The sequence below is a fragment of the Zootoca vivipara genome, chromosome 11 (genome assembly GCF_965207765.1).
Source record: "Zootoca vivipara chromosome 11, rZooViv2.hap1.1, whole genome shotgun sequence".
Lineage (NCBI taxonomy): Eukaryota > Metazoa > Chordata > Lepidosauria > Squamata > Lacertidae > Zootoca > Zootoca vivipara.
In genome coordinates, this window is record NC_142594.1 from 13,275,488 (window position 1) to 13,300,724 (window position 25,237).

The window sequence follows — 25,237 nt, forward strand, 5'->3', positions numbered from 1 at the left end:
ACTGGGTCTCCTTGGAAGCCCTTCTCACTGCGATCACCAGGGATTCCCCTTGGTCCTGGGCTGCCCTTTGAAAAATAACATAGTGCATGGGAGCTTTAGAACAAGAAGACATAAGTGATCCATTATTTTGTGTGAGTGATGTGTTTGGCATTAAACGGGCTCGAGGGGAACTTGTTGCTGTTTTGCTTCTGATTTAGGCTCAAGGCAGACATAAAGTTTCTCTGTTAACAGAAGCAAACTTTCCATGTTAACAAGATTAGAAGCAAGTCCCAGGGAGGCTTGAACCCTTAGAAGTGCCAGACAAAGGCCATTTTATTCTCCCAGTCGACCGAGAGTTGCCTCTCTTAACCTCTTTTTTAATGCAGGGCCAGTTATTGCCATGATTTTTTTCTGCTGCTTCTATTTATGGTATTCATTTTATTACTTTTTTGCTGTACTTTTATTCTTACTGTAAAGCCACCCTGGGAAAGTTTCTTTGAGAAGTGAGCTACAGGTATCTAAAATGAACAAATGGAATTACCTGGCAGCCTGGGTCACCCTTTTCTCCTTTAATTCCTGGAGGTCCAGAAGAGCCCTTCAGAAGATACATTAAATGGCCTATAAGTATGTGATTAACTCTATTGGGGGGATATGTTTGCTAATTCAAACAGAACACTGAAAGGCAAAATGAAGAAGAAATAAAAATCTTACTGGCTCTCCATTAACGCCATCAAATCCATTCTCCCCCTTGTTTCCCTGCAAGAACACATAAAACCAGGAATTATCTGCCAAATCCATCTCCGTATTAAAGACATGTTTACAGGCACTGTCAGATCTTGCAAATTCTATTTCAAAGACCCCTGCAGAGTGCTTTGCAATGAATTCCACAAGACCCAACAGTTAATACATTAATTATTCTGCTGTTCAGAACATAACAAAATATGTACAGCAAATTTTCCCTAAGTATTTTTCTCTTTTGTTGTTATCTGATTTTTTTTAAAAAAAATTGCTTAAAGGGACTCCACAGTCAAGCCCACCACTCTGAAAACTTCAGAACCCCAGGAACTGAAGTTTACAAAATAATGTTTATTCATGTTACAGCAACTGGGGCCTCATTTCTGCATTACTGACAGCACAATCCTATGCGTGTCTGCTCAGAAGTAATTCTCATGGAATTGAGCAGGACTTACTCCCTGGTAACTGCATGCAGGATTGCAGCTGTAAAGCAATGCGACGCCTGTTTTCCTGCAGTCACCCTTCTAACACCCCCAGTAAAAATCTACAACACCCACCCATGTGGTTAGTGCAGATTGTATGCCTGCATTTATTGACTTCATTTATAGCTCAGCTGTTGACTGTCTAACGAAAAGCTATTTCCATAAACTGCTTTAAAAAAGTTTAAAAACCTGGCAGCAACAAGAGTTAGAAGTTACCCCGAACACCCTGCTTTAGCCAAATGTCTCCTGGAACAAAAAAAAGCCTTGGCTTAACTTTCTAAAGATTAAAATTAAGCTAGGATGCTCTCACAGAGGAGCACATCCCAAGATTAGTGATACAATTCCATAAGAGCATAAGGAGAGCTTTGCTGGAGCAGATCGGAGGGTCATTTAAGTCAAGCATCCTGCGTCCCCAAAAAGCCAACCGTTTGCCCGCAAGAAGTTCACAAATAAGAGCACAAGGGCAATAGTCCTCTCTAGCTCATACTACTTCCAGTCCTGGAGCTGATCCAAATCAGGCTGATTCAGGTCGACCCAGGATTCCGTCAAATTCGGTTAAGGCAGCTCCAGATTGCCCTGGCCGAGTTGGGTCCACTCAGAGCTATCCAAGGCTATCAAAAGGGCAGCAGGGGGGAAGGAGTCATATCCAGGCAGTCTGTACACACACACACACCCACTCCCAACTATGCATTTATTTCTCATTTTAAGCCAGTAGGGTGGGGCAGTGTCCCTTAATTGGTTTCCCAATGCCACACATCACTTCTGGTTACCAAGAGGGGATGTGGTGAGGCAGCAAACTTGGTGTGATGTGGGCACAGCAGCAGAGCCAATCTGTATACTTACATCTAAGTTACATGTAAGTCCTATGGTGGCGCTGTGGTCTAAACCACTGAGCCTCTTGGGCTTGCCGATCAGAAGGTCAGCGGTTCGAATTCCTGCAACAGGTTGAGCTCTGTCCCAGCTCCTGCCAACCTAGCAGTTCGAAAGCACGCCAGTGCAAGTAGATAAACAGGTACCGCTGCGACAGGAAGGTAAACGGTGTTTCCATGTGCTCTGGTTTCTGTCACGGTGTCCCCGTTGCGCTAGAAGTGGTTTAGTCATGCTGGCCACATGACCCGGAAAGCTCTGTGGACAAACGTCGGCTCCCTCAGCCTGAAAGCGAGATGAGCGCCGCAACCGCATAGTCACCTTTGACTAGACTTAACCGTCATGGGGTCCTTTACCTTTTACCTACGGAATTCAGTACTGCTTACTTCCAGGTGAGTGGATTTAGGGCTACAGCCTTACTTACGAGTAGCGTGGTTCATTGTCTATGACAGGATCAACCCGGAGGGCACGCACTTATTTACTTTTTGAAGTTTCAAGCCATGGTTTAGATGGAGTCAACAGCGATAGAAGGCCATATTCGATCATACCAAATCTGTCATGCCACCATTTGCAAGGGATGCTCATTTAAGGCACGATCACACATTCATACTTATTCAGGAAAGGAGGAGAAAAACAATTTTCTGTACCTTTCGGCCCACTATTCCTCTCTGCCCCTGAAAAGGATCAGAAGAGCGCATGTAAATTTGAGGACCGTTAGACACAAGAAGATCACAAGGAACGTTTCGCTACGCGTTAGAAAGGAATGCAATTGTAGCTGGTGCTTGCCTTAGGCCCTCGGTTACCTCGGCAACCCTTGTCGCCCCTTTCTCCATCTGGCCCTGGCATCCCTCGTGGGCCCTGAAAACAACAATAAGCACAACCATTAAGAGAGGGAAGTTGTGACAGCAAGGATTGGTATCCCTTTCAGTTAGGCTGAGCTATTGAATACAGAAGACAAGAGAAAAAGGAAACTGCTATGATGCCGTAATAATAATAATAATAATAATAATAATAATAATAATAATAATAATTTATTATTTATACCCCGCCCATCTGGCTGGGTTTCCCCAGCCACTCTGGGCGGCTTCCACCAGAAAAATAAAATAATCAATTAAACATTAAAAGCCTCCCTAAACAGGGCTGCCTTCAGATGTCCTCTAAAAGTCTGGTAGTTATTTTTCTTTTTGACATCTGGTGGGAGGGCGTTCCACAGGGCGGGTGCCACTACCGAGAAGGCCCTCTGCCCGGTTCCCTGTAACTTGGCTTCTCGCAGCGAGGGAACCGCCAGAAGGCCCTCGGCACTGGACCTCAGTGTCCGGGCAGAGTGATGGAGGTGGAGACGCTCCTTCAGGTGCCGTACACACCCAGTTGAATCCTTTTTTTGGGGGGGAACAGCAGACATCACCCTCCGTTCTTGCCATCCTTGAAATTCCCCTAATTTTCAGAAGAGTCTTGCCATGTGGCTTGGAGAGGCCTCATGTTTCAGCAAGGCAAATCCAGAGCACCTTTCACTCAGAGATGCTTTGGATGCTGGCCAATAATTGGAAATATTCTAACCCCCCCCCCCCCAAAAAATATTGCCTGTATGTAACTTAATAGCTTACAGGTTCCCCTTCTTCTCCTAAGTGTCCTGGACTTCCTCTAACACCTTGAAGACCCTAAAATGGAGATGAAGGAGACTTATTAACATTTTCAGAGCACATGAAACTATCAGAGGCTTCTGAGGAAAGCGCCTCTCTGGTGAAAATCCAAATTCCTTGCCTTCATCCCGTGTCTTCCTGAGTCTCCTGCTTCTCCCTCTTCACCGACACATTTGCAAAACACACAGCAACATGTTCGCTCGGCGATATTGGCCTGAGAATGAACGGAATGAACCCTTAGAATTCTGAAGTGCCATCTGTCATACTTTGGGAAGAAATTTATATAGGATTGCTATACCAATATGACACAATGACAGGGTTCGTCTACAGTTTTTAATCCCGCACTGTTACCAACTGCCATCACATTGCTGCTGTTTTAGCCCCAACCCAATGAAAGCTAGCCATACTATTTGCTCACGGTATTGCCTTGACCCATATGCACCTATTCAGTTGCTTTGATCTGCGGAAGTTCCATTTTTGCGAGTGCCACATTAATGTCCATTGTGCAATTGCAAGGATTTCTTCCTTCACTTGGCCAGGCAGCAAATGAGCTTTGGAAATCGCTGCCTATGTTTTAGATGACTGTTGAAAACATATTTGTATCAGCAAGCCTATTCAGACATATAATTTAGTTACCTACATCAGTTTCTAAAACTTCATTTATTTTATATTTGTTTTCAATTGTGATGATTGTTGTGTATATCGGTTTTTATATGCATTTGTTTTTAACGATGCTGGTTTTATGTGTATACATGTTAAGTAAACTGTGGGTTTTAATTGTGTGTTTTTCTCTCCAATCTTATTTGTGCCTGCAAAGCATTTTGATCGAGAACTTCTATACCTTTTCTAGATCAATTAAATGAATTCCACAAGTTTGGCTGCTTTTCTAGAGTCCTTTTCTAGAGTCCACACGGCATCATCAAACAATTGCACTGAACCATTTCTTGTGTTGTCCTCAGATTTTTTTTCATGATTTGCAGTGATTTTTTGGGGGGGGGGCGCTTCATGTCTGCAAGTTTAGCCTAATTTATTGCTTCCCTGTTCAGCACAACTGATGGATTGCTCCTGAACTGCCCTTTGTATAGTTCAGTTTTCAGCAGAGGGGTGTTAATGTACTGCTTTATTTCAATTTTATCACTTTTTTATCACCTATTTTTAATCACCTATTTTAATGTAATGGTAGCAATAGGGAAACCACAAGCTTTCAGTTAACAATGGAAATGATCCCCCCCCCTTGAATGGAACTTATTTCTAAGCAGACATTATAGAAGGGTAGAGGCTGGGGTGGGGTGGGGGGCATTGCTGGATAATATAACACTATATTCTGTCCTTTGTATAACCTTCATTTTGAATAAAAAATTCCTTCAGTAGCACCTTACTGTACTGTATCCGAAGAAGTGTGCATGCACATGAAAGCTCATACCAAAATAAAAACTTAGTTGGTCTTTAAGGTGCTACTGAATGAATTTTTTTATTTTGCTTCGACTCAGACCAACACGGCTACCTACCAGTAACATCATTTTGAAGCGATGGAAAAGCAATACTTCAGCAGCATTACAGAGCTCTAGTGTGGAAGCAACCTTAGTAGTAACTGGTTTAAGTTTCACTCACTTCAAAAAAATCCTGATCTGCCTCCTCCCTCCTTAAGCCTTGAAGGTTTCAGGAAGATCCATTGAACCCAGTGGAATTTAATACCCGTAAGTTGGTTTATTATTAACCTTTTCTGCTTTATTGCTCACAATTGTATCTTTACATCATAACTTTACATCATATATACGGTCATAGGTGCCAACTCCCAGATTGAAAAATCTGGGATCGGCAGCAGCGCGGCACCGGAAGTCGCGCTGCGGCCATTTTGGAACTGGGCAGAGCGGCACCGGAAGTTGCTTCTATGCATGCTCTGCCCATTTCAAAAATGGCCGCAGCGCCAAAAAACGCTTCTGCGCATGTCCAGAGACTCCAGACATGCACAGAAGGAGCCTCCCCGGGCCAGTAAGAATCCAGGGGATCTACCGGGGGGGTTAAATCCGGGCTGCCAGTGGGAAATGGCTGGAAAAATGGGGGTTTCCCAGGGACTATGGGCGATCTGGCTGCTATGTATATGGTATATATTCTGTGTTTCCAATGTGTATTTATATTTATTATTATCATCAACCCTAAATCATCAAATGTTACATACACCCACATAAAAAAAGAAAGATGTAATGTTTAAAATCATATATTATTCATAAATAAATGACTTCCCGTCCCTTTCCATAAACTTATTGCCTATATTTATCTATTTTCTTATTATTTAAGATATTGCCATTTCTCTCCGTTTTCCTTTTGATATTTATTATCTACAGAAATTACTCAAAGGCCGCCACCGTTTTCAGATTGCAGCAACTACTTTTTAAATATTCCTTAAAACATTCCCAATTTGAAACAAAACTCCTGCTTGGATTTACCTTTAATTCTTTCTGATAAATAGGTATTCTAACTGCACATATTCTGTCAATATGAATGTCCAATCAAATCTGGTGGGCATTTATCCAATTTCCCAATATGTAGCTATTGCATCCCTCGCAGCCGTGGTGGCATAGAAAAACATTTTCCTCATCTTTTTAGGGTTCTTTGGTGATTTACTTACCACGTACTTGGACAGCTGACTGGCAATATTTCTCATGCCAATATTAAGTTGCGTCCTGTAACCAAATCCTTTCCCAAACTCAATATATTGAAGATTGTTAAATTCTTCAGCCCCTTCCAGAACGACAGTTATCAGCGCATCCAGTCCTGTTTAAAATGTTGGTTGTGATTTGTGAGCATATAACGTGGAGTTTTAGAAATCAAAACACCATCTCTAGGCATGCCCAACAACTTTGGCCCGACACGCCCCCCCCCCAAAAAAATATGGCAACCCTATGTTAGTTCAGCATCTTCTTCTCACAATGCCCAGCCAGAAGCATGTGGGAAGCCCAAAAGCAGAATTTGGGTGTGACAGCACTTCACCCACTTGTGATTCCAGCGACTGACAGTCAGCGGAATACCATACCCTCCAATATGACTCTAACAAAATGGGATGCGTGCCATGGGAGCCAGCTGATTCGTGCAAGAGCTCTGCACTAAAAGATGCACAGTTTTGGGGGCCGCCAGAGTCAGCCACAAGCGCCACAAGCTCATCGGTAGAAACAGCGCCAAGAAGAAAGAAGATCAAACTCAGCAAAGAGGACTCGTTTGCAACATTAGATACAGGCTTTTTCCTTGCGGAAGATCATAGAATCATAGAGTTGGAAGAGACCACAAGGGCCATCCAGTCCAACCCCCTGCCAAGCAGGAAACACCATCAAAGCATTCCTGACAGATGGCTGTCAAGCCTCTGCTTAAAGACCACCAAAGAAGGAGACTCCACCACACTCCTTGGCAGCAAATTCCACTGCCGAACAGCTCTTAGTGTCAGGAAGTTCTTCCTAATGTTTAGGTGGAATCTTCTTTCTTGTAGTTTGAATCCATTGCTCCGTGTCCACTTCTCTGGAGCAGCAGAAAACAGCCTTTCTCCCTCCTCTATATGACATCCTTTAATATATTTGAACATGGCTATCATATCATCCCTTAACCTTCTCTTCTCCAGGCTAAACATACCCAGCTCCCTAAGCCGTTCCTCATAAGGCATCGTTTCCAGGCCTTTGACCATTTTGGTTGCCCTCTTCTGGACACGTTCCAGCTTGTCAGTATCCTTCTTGAACTGTGGTGCCCAGAACTGGACACAGTACTCCAGGTGAGGTCTGACCAGAGCAGAATACAGTGGGACTATTACTTCCCTTGATCTAGATGCTATACTCCTGTTGATGCAGCCCAGAATTGCATTGGCTTTTTTAGCTGCTGCATCACACTGTTGACTCATGTCAAGTTTGTGGTCTACCAAGACTCCTAGATCCTTTTCACATGTACTGCTCTCAAGCCAGGTGTCTCCCATCCTGTATTTGTGCCTTTCATATTTATTTATTTATTTGCCCAAGTGTAGTACTTTACATTTCTCCTTGTTAAAATTCATCTTGTTTGCTTTGGCCCAGTTGTCTAATCTGTTAAGGTCATGAAGCACTATTATTACATCCGCTCAACAACCAAAGCTATCCCCCCTCCCCTCTTATTTTTGTCTTTGAATCAGAAAGGCACCCGGCCAATTGCCACAGACATTTCTGAGATCACGGTCTTTCCAACGAGTGGCTCCTGTCCAGGTTTGTTAATGGTCCTACTTTAAATGTTGTGAGGATCCTATGCCCTTTTAAAATGTGGTTTTTTTTGGGGGGGAGAGGTAGGGGTTGTTCTGTTGTTGTTTTTATATTGATTATGTATTTGATGGTTTTATATTTTTATTTTATTCTGTGAACCGCCCTGAGACCTCCGGGTATAGGGCAGTATATAAATTATAATGATGATGATGATGTTTCCAGGATCAAATTCCAGGGTGGCTTCTGCAATTCCGTGAATGTCCCGGGCAAATAGGTACACTTGGAATACATCATTTCAATTCTATTGCAATAATGAACAACAAAGGAGAGGAGAAGAAAACATGTACCTCTCTGATCTCTGCTCTGCTGTTCTAAGCAGTTCCCCCTGCTTATGTCTCCTATCAGCAAAAACAAAAAAACTAAGAGAAGTTTGCTTCAGGCAGTGGAATGTAGTGACATCCAATCGGAGAGAGGAAATAGGTTTGGCCCAGTCCTTCCCTATGCGCTTCTTCTCATGTACACAGACTTTGAATGTGGGTGGTGTACATAGCTGCCAAGTTTTCACTTTTCTCGCGAGGAAGCCTATTCAGCATAAGGGAAAATCTCTGTAAAAAAGGGATAACTTGGCAGCTATGGTGGTGTAGACACTCAAATGGGTTCTTCTCCATATCTAGCTTCAACCTCAGATGGAGCATTATGGCCACGGAACAGAGACATGTGGCATAGGATGCCTGCTTCATATTTCTGAGGGACCAGGGCCCGATCCGAGGTCACAGGATGCAACCGCCTTACTGAATCTGCACAGGTTTGGGTCTATTCAGTGTCTGGATGGGGGACCATCTGATGCTTTGAGTTCCATGATTAAAGGACGGTAGGTAGAAATTTAATAAATCAGTCATCACAACAATAAACCAAACTAGAGCCTTTTCCCCAGAGTTTCAAGGTACACTTGTCAAATATCGCATCCTACAGAAATTCCATTCCGCTTTCAAAATTGTCACTCCTCCTCTACTGAATTCTCTGTTTCCCAGACCCTTGAATTTCTTACTTCCTTTCACCGCTGAGGAGCCTTTGTATGTTGATCGAACAGCGGTACCTCTAGTTACGAACTTGATTCGTTCCGGAGGTCCGTTCTTAACCTGAAACTGTTCTTAACTAGAGGTGTGCTTTCGCTAATGGGGCCTCTTGCTGCCGCTGTGACGCCGGCACACGATTTCCATTCTCATCCCGGGGCAAAGTTCTCAACTCAAGGTAACTCTTCCAGGTTAGCGGAGTTTGTAACCTGAAGCATTTGTAACCTGAGGCGCTTGTAACTCGAGGTACCACTGTATTGACTTCCTCAAACTCACCACATACCTTTTTTCTTGAGCTCTTCTGATTTCTGTTCCAGGATTTCCACGTCGTCATCCAGGCCATCTGAAAAGACAAGGAGCACCTAGAGGAAAGTAAAAACAATTGCAATGGTTTGTAAATGTATTAAAATCTATATAAATAAAAATGTAAAGATAACCTTATGCAAAATCGATAATCTCCAAAAGTGCTTGACTGATTGCTTTGAAATTTTGACACAACATTGGCACACCGTACACAAGTGTTTTCATATACCTAAATTATGTAGATGTCTCACCTGTGAGAGGTAAAAACATGCTTTTTTAGAAAAACATCGCCATCTGCTGGATGTCAAAGCAGCACAGCTGAAGCAACACAGGATGCCACAGCTGCTGCCATTGGCTACAGACTATCTGTGACATCACAATAACATGGCATTGCCCAGCCAGCACAGCTGAGGATGCTGCATTATAATCTCTGGCCTCAGCTGCTGCCATTGGCTGAAGACTATCTGTGACATCACAAAAAACCATGGCAACCTACTGAATATAAATGTGCGAGTGCGCAGAGGCTGCTGGGTGTGGCTGTCTGGCGGGCGGGGAGGGCCGGGGCCGAATCCTGTCCCTTCACCCGCCAGAATCCGCCATGGGAACCGGCCAGGCCCTCCCCAAGATGCGCATCGGGTATGCAAGGGGGAGAGAGGGGGGTTGGGGTGATGAATGTCGTCACACGGGAGGATTATAATGTCATGCAGCAGGGGGGGCAGAGAGAGGGGTGTCGTGACATCATGCAGCAGGGGTGGGGAATGGGGGCACTGAGTGGTGGAGGCCCATGGGCTTGGGGAGGATGAATAGGTTGGGATGGGGTGGGGGGATTTTCCACAACGCGCGTGGGTAGGGAACTGCTTTCCCATTTAACAGACTGAGCCACAGCAAAGCGTGGCCGGGAACAGCTAGTTATATAATATAGTGTTGGGTTTGAGTAGGCCAGGATGAAACTGGACAGCTTACCTTTCTTCGATTGGCAGATTTGATCTGGAATGTTTCCCAAAGTGAATCTAAAAAGTCTGCATTAAGGTGAGATGCGTTCTTGATGGTGGTTCCCACAAGACTGTTCAAGAGCTTTTCACTATCAATGTGGAACTTTGATGTCACCAGGGGTTCTGTGTTTTTCACTTTCAGTGCCACACTGGTTTGTGACTGTGATCCTGCATTGCAACTCACACCTGTTAAGGATGTGAGGGCATTTATAATTTTTGGGAGGTAGGTTTCCAGCTGGGACTGTCCGTGGAATATATGGTCACCTTGACTTTGTGAGGAGACATCTATTCCCACAACAACATCCATGAAGCATGCTGTTTTATGAAGAGGAGAAAATAGCACTAAATTACTAAACACAACAGATAGTTACTTGGAAGGGAGAAAATGAAAGTGAAAGAAGGTGAGAAAGATATGGATTTAGGAGACAATCAATATCAAAAGAGCTTTTTAAAAATGAGACCATTTGAATGAATAAATGAATGAATGGATCCTTCATTACTCTGTTCAATCACAAATATGTCATCTAGCTTTGCAAGTGGTTCTTGACAGTTATCTAGATGAGTTGATAAGCAATGGGTCAAAGTTGCATTCTGGTATGGGGAAACATATAACATTGAGCAGGGGGAGGTGAGTTTCATTCAATGCCTCCCACAATAAGATATTTATGGATCACACATTGATCAACACAGTGGTACCTCGGTTTTCAAACATAATCCGTTCTTGAAGACTGTTTGACTTCTGAAACATTCGAAAACTGAGGCACAAAGGGTGGCCTGCAAATTTACAGAGATAATGGATAAAAATACAGTGGTACCTCAGCGGAAGCCATTCAACTTCCGAGGCACGTTAGAAAACTGAAGCGTTTACTTCCGGGTTTTCGGTGTTTGAAAACCGAAACGTTCGACTTTCGAGATGCTGGAAAACTAAGGTACCATTGTATCTAACTTTTACCATTTAGAATCAGGTATGTGAACACCAGTGATTAGATCAGGCATCCCCAAACTCAGCACTCCAGCTGTTTGCGGACTACAATTCCCATCATCCCTGACCACTGGTCCTGTTAGCTAGGGATGATGGGAGTTGTAGTCCCTAAACAGCTGGAGGGCCGAGTTTGGGGGTGCCTGGATTAGATTGAGGGGTGGACCACCATATATCCCACTTTCCCCAAGCCCCCAAGATTAGGGGATTTACTTGAATTCTTGAAGTGGGGATACTTACTTGTTTTATCTTCTTCCTCACAAATATCATCAACTAGTCTTTTTTTAATTACCTTCAGTTCGCTGAAATTATCAACTGTGTATTTCCTATCTGAGGAGCCGGCTATCTGACTAAGCTGCAAATGGTCGATTTTCCCTACTCCTATGGCATATATGTCAACACCTCTCTTTCTCAGATCTTCTGATGCTTTCACAACTTTGTCATGTGACCGGCCATCTGTGATCACCAGCAAAATCTGTTGGATGTTTTCGTTTACTCTGCTGCCACCTTCTGGTGTAAAGTAGTGCTTCACCCTCCCGAGAGCGGCACCGATGTAGGTCTGGAGTCCTTCCATCTGTCGGATGCGTCCGATTTTTGTTTCAAGTTCTGATTTGACTGGGAAAATATCCAGGCCGAATTCTTCCCTGTACCTGTCGCTGTATTGAGCAATACCAACTTGCACGTTATGGCCGGTGTCGAAGGGATGAACTACGTCTTGCAAAAAACTCTTCATCTTGTTGAAGTCGCTGTTGCTTATGCTGTTAGAACCGTCAATCAGGAACACGAGATCTGCCGGAATTCCACATTCTGCAAGGGAGAAGCGGGAGCGGAGAACAAAAGAGGTTATATTTGTAGACCAGGGCATCTCAAAATAAGAAGATAGAACACGAAGGGGGAAACAGGTTTAGGAGAATAATGCACAGACACTTTGACATTCCTGGCTGTGTGTTAACTCATTTTCCTATAGGTATTTTGCTACATCACCTTAATTGTGAAGGATGCTTTAAGTCGCTAAGGAAGTACACTTGCTGCCCACAAGAAGATATGAATTTCCGCCTCAGGGGTTTCTGCCTCATACTTTCTGCATTGGCTATGATTAGAGGAACAAAATAACGCAATTGTCTCAATGGAACCTTGGACTCCAATGTCAGATGGCATGCAAGTGTTTCAACTCAACTAACCCCTGTAATCCTGCAAAGTGGCTGCATGTAAGAGTGAATGTAAGGAAGCATATTGTGTGCAATGTCCATTTAAGTTATAGACTTGATCCATTGAAACTGATAGACTTATCTTAAATGCATTGATTTCAATGGGCCAATTCGGCATAAGACTAATATTGGAGAGCACCCTTTGTCTTTGGGTATACAGTGGTACCTTGGTTGTCGAACTTAATCCATTCCGGGAGTCTGTTCGACTCCTGGAACTGTTTGAAAACCAAGGCGCAGCTTCCGATTGGCTGCAGGAGCTTCCTGCACTCAATCGAAAGCCGCAGAAGCCATCGAAGCCACATCAGACGTTTGGCTTCCGAAAACGTTCGCAAACCGGAACACACACTTCCTGGTTTGCAGCATTCGGGAGCCAAGCCGTTCGACAACCAAGGTACCACTGTACAACTAAATGGAAAATACAAGCGGCACAATGCAGAGCAGCGTTTAAGCAAGTAATGTTATGCAATTCTAAATAGGTGCAACCTTCACTGTACAAAGGAAGACTTACCTTTGAGTAAACATGACTAGGATTGCACTGAGAATTGGAATATTTTGATTTAGCTGATTCTGTGCGCCATCTTTACCGGTTTGTGGATTAGCCCTTGAAACCAAAAAGTGACGTATTTTTATATGGGTTTTTTTGGGGGGGGAGGGAATCTTCTTTATTACTTTGATTTAAAGGAAGAAGCTTTGGCCAATGTGTTGGAGCGATTAGAGTGTTGGACTAGGACCCTGAGAGACCAAAGTTAATGATTCAGTCATTGAGCTCACTGGATGGCCTTGGGTCAGTCACTGTCTCTCGTCACAAGGTTGTTGTGAGGATAGAATGGAAAGTGGGAGAACCTTGAGCTCATTGGAGGAAAGGTGAGAAATGATGTTCATGGTGTTGGTGTTGGTGGTGATGATGATATAGCTACCTACCTGGTTTTGAAACACTGCATATATTGTCAGACAATTTGGGATACAGGTGTTTCAGTCCTTCAAACGAATTGACATAGAAGTATTTGTCTTCTGATCCTGCCATGGTCAACAGCTCCCCAGGCTTGGCTCTTTCTATCCCGATGGCATAGATGACAATGCCATGTGCCCTGAGTTTCCTGGACACTTCCTCAAGTTCTGCTGCATCATGAGAGTCCCCGTCGGTTATCACTATAAGAACCTGGGGGACACTGCGGCGCTTGCGGCTGCCGTGCTCCTCTGAGAAAAGGCCTTCTGAATGCCTCAGAGCCTTGGCTGTGTAGGTCGTTGTCCCAATAGGCTTATCGTTCTGGATAGCCTCAATGATTTCCGATTTTGTGCTGTAGGTGTTGAGAAAGAAAAACGTTTCTGGCTCGGCAGAATATTTGACGGCTCCGAACTGAACTCGGTCCTGGCTGACATCTGATTTCTTCACCAAAGCAATCATGAAGTCTTTCATAATGTCGTATTCTTTGGGATCGATGCTTCCAGAACCATCAATGACGAAAACAATATCTAGGCGTTCGATCCTCCTGCACTCTGAAAGAATAACAGTGAGAATTGGTCACTAATGTGTGCCCTAGACAAATCTTTATAGTGGTTTCCCTGTGTTGCAGGTAGGGATGGACAAATTTGTCACTTTCAGTGCTCGTGGTTTCTCATGTTTACAAAGTTAGACTCCACATTTCTGCAACATTTTGTGAATTTTGGTTGCAACAATCACCCGGAAAATTCATCAGCCTTTTTTGCGAGAATTTCTCAAAATAAACACATTTTTGTATGCAGCTTTGAGTAATATACACGTTTTCGCAAGCAACGCTCCCTGCTATGATGCACTTTGTATGTTATCTTTAGTAATTTATGGATCTGTATGCATACTTTACATGTGCATTTTGGGACACATTCTTGGCTGCAGGATTGCAAAATTCAGAGATTTTTTTTTGAAGGATGGCTGCATTTCTCCTTTTGCTTCAGGAACTGCAAATGAGGTAAGGTTGCATTTAAATGTGAAGTGAATTTCTCCTCCATCATTAACTGCAAGCAAGACTTGCTAGTTTAGTTGCAAGCTGTTCTTCAAACATGCTATTTAAGGTCATGCAATTTAAAGCTATAAATGTGTACAGTTGTATGCCAAAGCTGTATGCCAGGACTACTGGGAGGCAGATTGACAGACCTGCTTTGGATCATAAATTCTAAGCACCATTAAAGAACATCAATGTGTCCATTGATTCCTTTATTGTGATATCTAATTTCTTAATTAACTACAGTCACCAAAATGCTTGCAATGAAGGGCATGTCTAGCCTAGGGGCATGATGGGATATGGTAGGTTGTAGAGGAGACATACTGAGATTAAGGGGAATTCAGTCATTAGGGCACAAGGCAACCTTCGATGGTTCGAAGCTGGAGTTGAAGTTGAATGGATTCAAACTACAAGAAAGAAGATTCCACCTAAACATTAGGAAGAACTTCCTGACAGTAAGAGCTGTTCGACAGTGGAATTTGCTGCCAAGAAGCGTGGTGGAGTCTCCTTCTTTGGAGGTCTTTAAGCAGAGGCTTGACAGCCATATGTCAAGAATGCTTTGATGGTGTTTCCTGCTTGGCAGGGGGTTGGACTGGATGGCCCTTGTGGTCTCTTCCAACTCTATGATTCTATGAATGCAGAGAACATTTTATGCTGCCTCTAATCCTCTCTGAAAGTGGTCCTCAAAGCTTCTAGAATGACCACTCCCCACATCAAACGGGGGGGGCAACTTTTGAGCGGTCGCGCGCAGCCCCCTGGATCCCAGAGCGGCCCCTGGTAGTTCGGGCTGGCTTCATCCTCCCCAGGCTGGATACCTGGGGTCTCTGCCTACCCCAGCCAATTGGCCAATCCCGCCTGGGGAGGCGTTGCCAGGGGATTGGCCAGGTAAGGGGAGGGATAATCCAGCACACACAAAGAAGCTGAATCTTACCTGGGAAGCAGCAGTCGGCTCCCAAGCTTCTCCCACCACACCCTCATTTAAGTCTTATTTTGCAGGTTAACCTCTCTTTTCCACAGGTACGCAGGCGCTGCTACGCCAGGGCCACTGTTGAAGGGCCGGGAAAGGAATTTCCCTGCATTGGCAGGTTTTGCCTTTCCCGTAGCAATACGTCACAGCTTTGGCGGTTTCAGGCCTTGGGCGGAATCCTATTCTATCTTCCTAAATGGGGGGGGGGCATGGAGCTGTGTCCCACGCCCACTTTGCGGCGGCGATACTAGGGTTCCCTGTTAAAGGGGTCTTGAGGGGAGGCATTGTCCATACGCCAGATGGTTGTTATTGCTCTCCCCCTCCAGCGGCGGTGAACGGGGGGGGGGCGGTCTCTCTGCTTGAACATATATCCTCCAAAGCCAGCCCAATCCCCACACATTCTGGATAACCCTGAAGTCTCCCAGATCCATGGCTGGGGGCTGGGAGGGATAAACGCCCAGTGCCTGAGCCAAGGTCTCCCTGCATCTGAATCTTAATAAAGTTGTGGCCAATTTTTATCCCATAGCAAGTTGTCTTGAGTCATTATTCCGCTCGGGGGTTGCCTGGGGTTTGGGGGACTCCGCCTGTCCATGCAAAACTTGAACCAAGTTACAGTATTATCTTACAGAACCAGCAGGCTTCCTCTTATGATCTGAATTCACAGGATTGTTCCCATTACAAAAGGGGGGGGGGATAAACATTGGAAATAACAGTCCCTGGTAAGTATGGGATTGGTTTGCTTACCTAACCCTGGACATTGAGCTGATATGAGCATAAGTCTTTCCCATATTATGATCTTGGTCGCAGGAATAATTTATCGCAAGGGTCCCCAAACTAAGGCCTGGGGGCCATATGCGACCGAATCACCTTCTAAATCCGACCCGCAGACAGTCCATTAATCAGCATGTTTTTACATGAGTAGAATGTGTCCTTTTATTTGCAATGCATCTCTGGGTCATTTGTGGGGCATAGGCATAGCTGCCAAGTTATCCCTTTTTTAAAGGGATTTTCCCTTATGCTGAATAGGCTTCCTCGCGAGAAAAGAGAAAGCTTGGCAGCTATGGGCATAGGAATTCATTCATAAATTTTTTTCGAAATATAGTCCGCCGTCCGCCCCGCCCCCCACAAGGTCTGAGGGACAGTGGACCGGCCCCCTGCTGAAAAAGTTTGCTGGCCCCTGATTTATCGGAACCCTCTTCTGAGCAAACATTTTGACATGAACCTTTATTAAGGCTTGAAATATAAGGTTTTGAATCAGCTAAGCCCTTCCCCTAATGGGGCCATTAACACCACTTGAACACTTACATCATGTCCACATTCATCATCTGGGCCTTAGCAAAGTGGCTCAATGTTCTAGCATACTCCTTATTCTACCTTACATGTGGTTATGTTTATGTCTCTCAAAGGAGACTTCATAAAATAAGCCCTCTCTTCCGCACCATGTGTTTTAGTTTAACAAGACAGCTTTATCTGCAGCAGTAAAGGGTCGGAGCCAAAGAATCGGAAGAGGAAATCAAATAGCTACAAGTGCTGTTCCACAAACACTTGCAGCGCTATAACTGACAGCTGGGATAGCTCAGTCGGTAGAGCATGAGACTCTTAATCTCAGAGTTGCGGGTTCAAGCCCCACGTTGGGCAATTGATTCCTGCACTGCAGGGGGTTGGACTAGATGACCCTCATGGTCCCTTCCAACTCTACATTGCATTGATTTGATGATTTATGAATAGGAAGGTTGGGTTTGATAGCAATTCTCATCCTTCCACCTGTGCCAAGGGTCCTGAGAAAGCAAAGATGCACCACGAAACCATATGGTGATCTTTTCACCTGTACTGTCAGTAACAGCAGCATAGCTGCCAAGTTTTCCCTTTTCTCACGAGGAAGCCTATTCAGCATAAGGGAATTTCCCTTAAAAAAAGTGAGAACTTGGCAGCTATGAACAGCAGTACAAAGTTATAGGGTGAAAAATAGAGAAGGAATAGGAGGACAAGGTGAATTATTCTGGAGGGACTTTCCTTCAGTGTGATAGATTACAAAACAAGCAGAGTTACTACAGTTCATTGCTACAGTGACTTCCTTCCAACTCAGAGGCCAGAAAAACCCTCTTTCTGCGCTGTGTGATTCCGTGATAACGAACTTGGAAAGGTGCCATTTGAAACTATGCCAATATACATACAGATTGATGTATTCATTGAATGCTGCTGTACACTCTGTTATCTAAAATGTATAAAATATTATTGGGATGGGAGACAAAGGATGAGCAAGTAAAATCCTCAATGATACACTGGGCAATAGATATCGGTCATGATATAGACATGGAAGCATGGGTATTATGAAAAAAGTAAAATACCTGGGAATAGAAATAACAGCCAATAATTTGAATTTATTTGAGAATAATTATAGAAAGAAATGGAGAGAAATCAAGCAAGATTTAGAGAGGTGGAGTAATTTAAAACTAACCCTCTCTGCGAGGATAGCAGCGATTAAAATGTCAGTATTACCTAGGATGATTTTTTTATTCCAAATGATTCCAATTATAGAGAAAAGAGAGATATTCGATAACTGGAGGAAGGATCTGAGTAGATTCATATGGGGAGGAAAAAAGGCAAGAATTCAATTTAGATTGCTAACCGACATCAAAGAAAGAGGAGGCTGGGGAGTACCAGATTTTAAGCTGTACCATGCTGCGGCTGGTATATGCTGGATTAAAGAATGGATGAGATTAGAAAATAAAGAATTATTAAATGTAGAAGGATTTAGAAATAACCAAGGGTGGCATGCTTATTTGATGGAAGAGAAAGAAGGAGGTCATAGAGAGTTTAGAGATCATGTCATTAAAAAGCCACTATTGAAGATATGGAGGGAAAATAGAGACATCCTAGACTTCAAAATTCCGTGGTGGGTTTCCCCCACAGAGATGACATTATTTAGTAAAAATACAGAAAGAAAGTGGGCAACCTACCAGGAATTATTAATAAAAGAGAATGGACAATTAAAATTAAAAACATATCAGCAAATGAAGGAGCACTGCACAAGCTGGCTACATTATTGTCAAATACAGAGCCTATTCCAAAAACATAGAAAAATTGGGTTTAAAGAGGGGAAATCTAAATTGCAAGAAATTTTGATAGAAAATAATGAAAAACCATTGGCAAAATTATACAACTATTTGCTAGAATGGGAGATGAAAGATGAAATAGTTAAAACAACCATGATTAAATGGGCTCAAGACATTGGGAGACCCATTTATAGCAACCAGTGGGAGAAACTATGGAAAGAGGGATGGAGATTCACGGCCTGTGCAGGAATAAAAGAAAATATGTTAAAATTAATGTATAGATGGCATCTCACTCCAGAGAAAATTGCGAAAATCTATAAAATAAGCTCGAACAAATGCTGGAAGTGCCATGAAAAAATAGGAAACTATTATCATTGTTGGTGGCAGTGCAAGAAAATTAGGGAATTCTGGAATTTGGTATATGAAAAGTTAAAAAAGATGCTAAAAATAACATTTGATAAAAAACCAGAGTTATTTCTATTAAGCATGGTACCAGAGAACATCCCAGAAGACAGGAAAAACATCCTCCTCTACGCATCCGCAGCAGCAAGACTCCTGATTGGACAACATTGGAAAGGGGAGAAAATCCCGACTATTTTAGAATGGCAGGAGAAGTTAGTAGAATTTATGAATCTCTCAAAAATGACAGCAGCAATCCGAAATACCCCCAGACAAATTTGTAAAAAAGAATAGAAGTATGTTGAGGACTTTTTGAAAAAAGAAGGATTAAATGTAGATTTGGTGATTTGCTTAGACTGAAAGATATAAAGGGGAGTTGGAGATCAGGTATAAACAATAACTGAAGTAAAGCGAGATGAAAGAAATTATGTAAAGGAAAGCGGTATTCAAACAACAGGAAGCAATTTTTATCTCTTTTTTTTCTTTTTTCTTTTCTTTTTTTTTGCCTCTTTCTTTCCCTTTTTCTAAATATTTTTTACTATGATATAGGATTGATATATTATTAATACATATATAATTTATAATCGATTATCCGGAATATTTGCTGCATAATATCCTTTTGTAAGTTTTTTTTCTCCTTCTTTGTTTTCTTTTTCTTTTTTCTTTTCTCTAATTTCAGCTATTAGATAAGCTTGATGTTTAATTTTGATTATATTGCTATAGTTTGTTTATTTTGTATTTTGTGTTTATTTTGTATCAGTTACCTGTTTATGGTTTTATGTAACCTTTTTAAAGAATTGAAATAAAGTTTCTTTAAAAAAAAGCATGGGAACGATTGTGGAATATGGATATAAAATTTACAGCATGTTATGGTCTAAGATAAGGGACCCAGGTGGCGCTGTGGGTTAAACCACAAAGTCTAGGGCTTGCTGATCAGAAGGTCGGCAGTTTGAATCCCTGCAACGGGGTGAGCTCCCATTGCTCGGTCCCAGCTCCTGCCCACCTAGCAGTTCGAAAGCACATCAAAGTGCAAGTAGATAAATAGGGACCGCTCCAGCGGGAAGGTAAACGGTGTTTCCGTGCACTGCTCTGGTTCACCAGAAGCAGCTTTGTCATGCTGGCCACATGACCCGGAAGCTGTCTGTGAACAAACGCCGGCTCCCTCGGCTTATAGAGCGAGATGAGCACCGCAACCCCAGAGTTGGACACGACTGGACCTGATGGTCAGGGGCCCCTTTACCTTACCTTTATGGTCTAAGATAAAATTATATGAAAATGATATATTGTTGGTATCTAACACCGAGTAAACTGGCAAAAATGTATAAATCTTAATCAAACAAGTGTTGGAAATGTAAAGAGAATGAAGGTTCTTTTTATGATATGTGGTGGTCTTCTAGTAAGGTTAAAGCTTACTGGGAAATGATATACAATGAATCGAAAAAGATGTTCAAATTAACTTTTGTAAAAAACAACAGCACACCAGCTTTTCTTTTGGGAATTATAGGGACAGAACTACCTAAATTGTATAGAAATTTATTTATGTATGCTACTACAGCAGCAAGAATGCTACTTGTCCCAAAGTGGAAAGAACCAGAAGTCCCAGTAAAAGAAGAATGGATACAAAAACCTATGGAATATGCAGAAATGGTGAAACTTACCGGAAGAATAGGAATTCAAGATAACAAACTTTTTAAAATAAAAGAATGGAAATGGTTTATTGAATATTTACAAACCAACTGGAAATAGATAAAAACATTGGCAGGATTATTGTAATAACCTGCAGTTTCATAAGAGTATATATTTAAAGTGGATAATTAAATGGGCAAATTAAATGAATTCGGATATGCAGAAGCTTTTTTTTTTAAGGGAACCGCAGAAAGAGGGGGAAGGAAGTCAAACTTTGAAATGTTAAATTGATTGTAAAACTAATGAAATGTATAAACTTGAAAAGTAGAAATAAAAACTTTTTTTAAAAAAACAAAGCTGCTGTACACTCACCATCATACGGACTGCATATTCCAAAGAGGATCTCACGTTCTAAGTGCTTCAGAACATCGAAGTCCTCCACATAAAACACCATTTCAGGCTTCCCACTTATCTCCACCAGCTGAGTTTTATTTGCGCTGAACACCCCCAAGGAGTAGATGACGACACTTTGATCTCTTAAAGCTTCTGCGGGTCCTCTCACCTCATCCTGCGCTTCCCCATCGGTGATCAGAATCAGAATTTTCTTGACATGGGGCCGTGCCCCTTTGGTGGGCTTAAAATAATCGGACACGAATCGCAATGCTCCCCCGGTGAGCGTGTTCTGACCCATAGGAGACATTCTCCCAATAGCACCAATGACGTCTCTCTTCGATGAGTACTGGTTGAGCCGGAATTCTTCTTGGCTTCTGCCACTGAACTGCACGGAGCCAATGTGCACTCTGTCGGGGCCAATATCAGATTTGCTCACTAGGTCAATCATGAAGTCCTTCATTTTCACGAAGTTCTCAGGGCCTATGCTGCTGGAGCTGTCCACCAGAAACAGAATGTCAGCTTTCTTCTCTTTGCAGGCTGTTAGCAGAAAAACATGACCACTTATGTATGAGAGATGAGCATAACAAAGAGAGCATTACGAAACTGAAGCCAAAAGTGCACTGCTGAAAAGCACTAATACATCACCACCATCCCTGCTTGGCCATGAAGCCCACTGTGTAATATTGAGCCAGTGTCTCTCGCTCAGCCTAACCTACCCCACAGGGTTGAAATTCTACTCAATAATGATCCAGAGCAGAACTCCAACGTACAGTGAGCAGTGTGAAAACTTAAACATGTTGCAGGATTCCCCAAAAATGAGCATAATGGTCACAAATCCAAGACATTCAGGATTGGCACCATAGCTGCCAAGTACCCCGTTTTCCCCGGGAAACCCCCGTATTTTCTTACCGTTTCCCGCTGGTGTCCCGAATGGATTTATATCCCATAAATCCCCCGGAAAGCAGCTCCTGCCAGCGGCCATGTTTCTGGTGCCGCTCTGCTCATGTATGGGCAGCGGAAAGCGGCCGCCGCCGGCATCGGAAGTCGCTTCTACGCATGTCCGGAAGTGCATAGAAGCAACTTCCGGCGCTGCGGACATTTTGAAAATGGGCAGAGCGGCACCGGAAGTCGCTTCTTTGCATGTCCAGAAGTGCGTAGAAGCAACTTCTGGTGCCGCGGCCATTTTGGAAATGGGCAGAGCGGCATCAGAAGTTGCTTCTACGTATGTCCGGAAGTTGCGTAGAAGCGACTTCCGGTGCCGCACCGCTGCTGGTCCCGGATTTTTCAATCCGGAACTTGGCAGCTATGATTGGCACTGCCCATAAGAAATCCAGCAGACTTAATTTAAACTTACAATAAGTAATAGTAATAGTAAGTCTAAACCGTAAGACAAAGCATACTATGTACAGAATACCACACCAGAAGGAAAAGAAATGGAAAGAGAAAGTGAAACCCAGGGTCCTTCTGGCCCTACTTTTATAGTCAGCATGACAGTGACAGAAAGAGATCAGAGAACCAGTTTAACCCAGCTATACTCAGCTTTTCTGAAGGTATAACCCAAACATCAGAAACCTTTGGCTTGTTTCTTTCACACGGAGAAGCTTCCAGAACCCTTTTGAATTAAGTAGAATAGGAAAGATCTCTACACACCAGATCAATACTCACTGCACTAAGAAATGCAAACTGACAGTTGTGAGGACAAAACAAGGGCCAGAGAATGACCTTTTGGATGAAAGGTGTCATATAAATGCAATAATGAATACAAATAAAATAAAGCAAATACAAAAAGGCAGTTCAGATAGGAAGGTGAGCTGACAAGGATCTTAAAAGCTCAGACAAAATACACTTGAAGGTCCCACCAATATCTTCTACAAGAAAGGACAAGAGAGTACCCATACCCTCTGCACTGGAGTTCCCAATCTAATCAAGGTAAAGGTAAAGGATCCCTGGACAGTTAAGTCCAGTCAAAGGTGACTGTGGCTTGTGGCACTCACCTCGCTTTCAGGCCGAGGGAGCCGGCATTTGTCCACAGGCAGCTTTCGAGGTCATGTGGCCAGCATGACTAAACCGCTTCTGACGCAATGGGACACCATGATGGAAACCAGAATGCACAGAAATACCGTTTACCTGTGTGACCTGGCCAAGGGCTGGAGACTGATATGCTCCCTGCCATCGCCTCCCCTCCCTGTTCGCTCTTAAGGAGCGAATTTTGCCAACCATTCAGCACTGATGGGGAGGCGTATCCACAGGGAATTCAAACTCCAGCGTGGCAGAGAGGCCGTCCTCTCACGCCACTCAGCGGATCTCCTGCCCACCTCTCCCTCTTTTTCTGCTTTGATGTGTTACAAGCTTGCTATGGACTAATCGCTGGGCGCCATATTGTTGGGACCAGGCAGGATTTTTTCCCCGCTTGGCAAATTGGCTCCGCCATTTGGTTGTCGCCTACTTTGTAGCAATAGGCACAACTTTGTGAGGTTAGGCATCGGGCAAGCCTTTGTTTATATGGAGGGGAGGTTGTAGCCTCTGCTTGCCCCTCTTCATTAAGGATATCCTATTAAAGGGATCTGGGAGTGTGGGGTTCTGTCCGATGGCCAGATATGAGCAAGGACCATGCCATTACCCCAACGGGGGGTGCTCCTATTTGATGTAAGTCTCAGGGCTCCTCCTATCGGTGGTTTGCCCTTAGTTGGACTCCCAGCAGATGGGCGGGAGTCGAGATATAGTCTGGCTTCACCCAATGCCTAAGCCAAACCTCTCACATCTGTAACCAATAAAGTTGTGGCCTATTTGAACCCATAAACCAAAATCTGATTGTCTGTGTGTTTTATTTACCCACTAGGTCACGGGGCCTTGGCATGCAATTGAATCCTATCTTTAACAAGAATAATTTTACACTCCACCTAAAGCCTGGGCACCCATCATTTTCCTTCTTTTTTAAAGCAGAAACAGAATTAAACTCTCTCTGGTTCACCTGAAAATCTATCCATATAGATCTATCCCATTAATGTCTTATGGGACTGTTTTGGATCTTTTCCCTGAAGCATTTCCCCCTAGCAATTTATTGTATTTCTCCAAATCTCAGGGTTCTTTCAAGTATGCTAGTATCACATAAGCATGAGTGCTGCCATTTGGGCTATTTAAGAGCAGACATTCTCCCCTGAAGTTTAAAAGTAAAATTATATATATATATATATTATTATTTTATTTTTTTATTTTTTTTATTTTTTAATATTTTTATTTTTTATTATTTTAAAATAAATAAAAAAAATAAAAAAATAAAAATAAAAAATAAAAAAAAATAAAAAAATAAAAGTAAAATTATACGGTGATTCTTCTTACCTTCTACAGCACAGATCTCTCGGACAACTTCATTCTTTATATGCTTCAGAGAGGCAAAATCGTTGACAGAATAAGCTCTGTCCTTTGACTCTGCGATCTCATAAATCTGTGACTCATTAGTGTGTCTGACACCGATGGCATAAATGTTGACCATTTCATTCCTCAACCTCTTGGCAGGTCCCTCAACATGGTCCTCTGATTTCCGGTCAGTTAGCACTATCAGATGGCAGGGAACATTTCGGGAGTGTTGACCTTGTGACCTTCTTAGCAAGGGTTGGATGAATGCCAAAGCTGCTCCCGTGCGAGGCCTGCCACCTATTTGACGGATGTTATCAATGGCTTTCAGTATATCACTTGCTTTACCATATTCCTCCAGTCCGAATTCCAGCTCGTTCATTTCTGCATACTGCACAACTCCAAAGCGAACTTTATTCGGTCCTATCGGGAAAAATCTGACCACTTCTTTCAAAAACAACTTCAGATCCACAAAGTCGAAATAATCGAGGTTCGAGGAACCATCGATGAGAAAATAAATATCGGCTTCTTCTGTATCCACACAGCCTGTGGGGAGGAGAATTTTGGTGATGCATTTAATAATTCAAACAATGAATTTATCCTGCGTGGGGGTTTGTTTGTTTGTTTGCAGAAGTGCATTTAACTAAAGACTGCTTCATACATTATTTTATTTAATGTAAGACTACTGCAATGCACTCTACGTGGGGCTACCTTTGAAGGTGACCCAATTAATTCAGAATGCGGCAGCCAGACTGGTATCTGGGAGTGGCCGCCAAGACCATATAACACCGGTCCTGAAAGACCTACATTGGCTCCCCAGTACATTTCCTAGCACAATTCAAAGTGTTCGTGCTGACCTTTATAACCTTAGGCCTAAGTTAAAGGGTTTCCACGCGCAACCTCTGCTAATGAGATCAGTGTGATGGGAATTTTCTTGGGTTCAGGCCAGCTTCCTCCTTATCACCCTGCTCCCATCCTGCCTTGATAACCATTT

The 25,237-nt window shown here is 43.1% G+C and overlaps 1 protein-coding gene across 1 annotated transcript in view; it reads right to left on the reverse strand.

Moving 5' to 3' along the window:
- Nucleotides 1-25,237, reverse strand: part of LOC118091932 (collagen alpha-6(VI) chain) — a 64,045-nt gene that overhangs the window by 33,399 nt on the left and 5,409 nt on the right. Inside the window, exons 4-16 of the mRNA XM_088654231.1 lie at nt 24,229-24,789; nt 20,869-21,426; nt 13,391-13,966; nt 11,502-12,068; nt 10,254-10,597; nt 9,271-9,349; nt 6,333-6,478; nt 3,825-3,917; nt 3,668-3,721; nt 2,850-2,921; nt 691-735; nt 521-574; nt 3-65 (exon numbers count right to left, since the gene is read on the reverse strand). Coding sequence (XP_088510357.1) covers nt 3-65; nt 521-574; nt 691-735; nt 2,850-2,921; nt 3,668-3,721; nt 3,825-3,917; nt 6,333-6,478; nt 9,271-9,349; nt 10,254-10,597; nt 11,502-12,068; nt 13,391-13,966; nt 20,869-21,426; nt 24,229-24,789 — 3,212 coding nt within the window. The remainder of the gene's footprint in view (nt 1-2; nt 66-520; nt 575-690; nt 736-2,849; nt 2,922-3,667; nt 3,722-3,824; nt 3,918-6,332; nt 6,479-9,270; nt 9,350-10,253; nt 10,598-11,501; nt 12,069-13,390; nt 13,967-20,868; nt 21,427-24,228; nt 24,790-25,237) is intronic.